Genomic DNA, 2,558 nt, shown 5'->3' with positions numbered 1-2,558 from the left:
CCCTTGGGCCACGGGCCCAGCTCTTAAGGGCTGCAACTCACAGCAGCAGGAGGCAGCCAACCGCCCGCGTGCCCCTCGTTGGAGCCGTGGCCCAGGAGAGGACACGCTTCCAATCCAGGACGCTGGTAAAACCTGGGACCGCGACAGGCGACTTGGCTTTTCGCCGCGCTCCACCGCCCACCGGCACGTGCCGACGCAGCCCCGGAACCCCGAAGCTCGCCAGCCCCGGTTTGCCCAGGTGCGAAGGGCGCTGAGCCTCCCGGGCCGCGCCTCTCGGCCCCGCCCAGGAGGGACCCGCGCGGCTCCTGAGTGGGCCGGCGGGACGTCAGTCAGGCCTCGGGGGCGGGGCCCGGGTTGCGCCCGTCCCCCGGCCGGCTATAATGTCTGGCTCCGAGTGCCTGTCGGCGGCGGGTGGAGGTGTGCGCCTGGGCAGGGGTGAGGTTCAGGGCGTGCGGAGCCCCGCGCAGCTGCCGCAGCTGCCGGCCGGCCGGCGACGACTCCGGAAGGAGAGGGAGAGAAGGAGAGGGAGGGGCGGGAGGCGGCGGCGGCGGGATGGAGGGCACTCGGGGCTGCCCGTGCTCAGTTTGCACCAACTCCCGAAGGTGCTGCTTCCAACTTTTACCTCCTTGGAAGCCGGGAGCCGTAGTGTCAGGAGCCTTGACATTAAGCGTGCTGATCCGAGCTAGTGACGCCCACAACCTCTCCCCCTCACCCCCCCCCCCCCCCTTTTAATCTGTTCTCAGCTTTGTTATTTTTATTCATCTCTAGAAAATGGACTTCGCCCGCCTCTGGCTGGGGCTGCTGCTGCCTTCGGTAGCTGCGCTGGATTTCGGCTACCACCACCAGAAGGGGATGGAAGAGTTTTTGAAGAATGTGGCCCAAAACTACAGTTCTATCACTCGCTTACACAGTATTGGGAAATCTGTGAAAGGTAGGGTCCATCTCGTGCGCTTTCCCAAACTCCCGGTCCTCGCTTTCATTCATTAAATCTGCCTTAGCTTCCTGTCCCCTTGCCCTGAAGCTGCTCAGGGGAGCTCCAAGCGGGTAGACCGGTGCCTTGCGTGTTGGTCGTTTTCTGCTTTCGTGTGTTGTGTTGTCTTGTGTTATTTTGTCAACGCAGTAGTAGGAAGACCTGAATTTTACCAAACGTCTCTGCTGTCATTCAGTGTCATTGCGTCCTACGCGTTAACGGCGTTCTTTTTGCGCTCTTGCGCTGGTTGCTTGGGATGTGTATTTTTTTTTTTTCTTTCTTGGTAGATAAACTTCTGTCAGGAAAGTCTCCGTTTAGCCATCGCGGCTTTCCCTTTTTGTTGGCTTCTTTAAATATGATTTGGACTGTTAGTATCATTTTTTTTTCCAGTCTCTTTTAAGCTAACCTAATTTTTGTTGGTGAGATTTCTGTCATTCGTAATTAGCCCTGTGACTTAAAATGATGCAGAAATATCATTTCTGTAAGTTTCTTTTAATGTTAAAAGTAGGTAAGATTTGTGTCATGTGTAATTAGCCCAATGGCTTAAAGTTATGCAAAAAAAAAAAAAAAAGGCTCTGACACCGATCAGAGACTGTTTTAAAATTATCCATTTGAATAAAACGATTGCTGGTTAATAAACGTTAGCAATGATTGGGACAGGCATTTTCACGATTATCATTTAATTAATTTAGAAACTATATTAAATATAAATATATAACTACATATTAAACCTCATTTTTATAGACAGGAAATTTAAATCAGAGATATTATTTTGCTCAAGGTCACCAGGTGGTAGATTTTATAACCAGGATTGGCATTCAGATTGTTCTACTTAAAGGCTTAGATATTTTGGGGAGAAGGCAAATACTTTTAACAAACATTATTTCTTAATCTTTTTATTTTGGTACCCCTAAAGAGATTACCTGAAAGTTTAATGCTTAAATAAAAAGTTTTGTCAAGTGTATGCAGTTTGGATCTCCACTCTTTACAAGGTGTGTTGAAACTCTACCTAGATTTTAGCTCTGAGCTTTTGAGCCAAGGAGTGTCTTTTAATTACCATATTTTCAATCATTTAAAAAAAAAAAAAAGTCATGGTTTTTATATTAAAGAAGACATGGTATACAAATTTACTTATCCGCAATGCAAAATAAAGATCCTGGGTCATGTGCGTAATGGTACCTTTGTTTTCAAACAACATTGCCAAAGAGTTGGTGCCAGGATTACTCTATATTGCTCTGTAATCCAAAATTACAGATGTTGGATATGTGAGAAATCGTATCTTGAATCAGCATACGTACTCAGCCTTTTGAAAGCCTTTTCCCTTAGGGCTAGAGAAAAGAGCAGTTTTAAAAGATCTAAGAATACTCATTATATTAATAAAGCAAATACAGAACCTAACTATCTTGAGTTATTGTTCAGTCATCACTTAAACCACAAGGTGATGAGAGTGTTAATTAATTCTAAGTACTAAGTGATTTGGCAGGTTTTTATGTTTTTGAGCACAAAGTGCTTTGAAGGAAAATTGGGGAATCTCCTTAACGTGAACCAGCTCTTCTGATCATTTCACATGGTATCAGACCACAGTAAC

The 2,558-nt window shown here is 46.6% G+C and overlaps 1 protein-coding gene across 2 annotated transcripts in view; it reads left to right on the top strand.

Moving 5' to 3' along the window:
* The first annotated feature begins 381 nt into the window (after positions 1-381).
* The window catches only part of CPM (carboxypeptidase M), a 79,853-nt gene continuing 77,676 nt past the window's right edge, over positions 382-2,558 (top strand). Inside the window, exons 1-2 of one of the 2 annotated variants that reach the window (XM_042947134.1) lie at positions 382-435; positions 769-931. In XM_042947134.1, coding sequence (XP_042803068.1) covers positions 772-931 — 160 coding nt within the window. In that variant the 5' untranslated portion in view covers positions 382-435; positions 769-771. The remainder of the gene's footprint in view (positions 436-768; positions 932-2,558) is intronic. The other variant, XM_042947135.1, reaches the window with a different exon arrangement.

This window comes from Panthera leo, chromosome B4 (assembly GCF_018350215.1).
Source record: "Panthera leo isolate Ple1 chromosome B4, P.leo_Ple1_pat1.1, whole genome shotgun sequence".
Lineage (NCBI taxonomy): Eukaryota > Metazoa > Chordata > Mammalia > Carnivora > Felidae > Panthera > Panthera leo.
The sequence above is the reverse complement of the archived record's forward strand: the minus strand, read 5'-3'. Positions and strand labels throughout refer to the sequence as shown.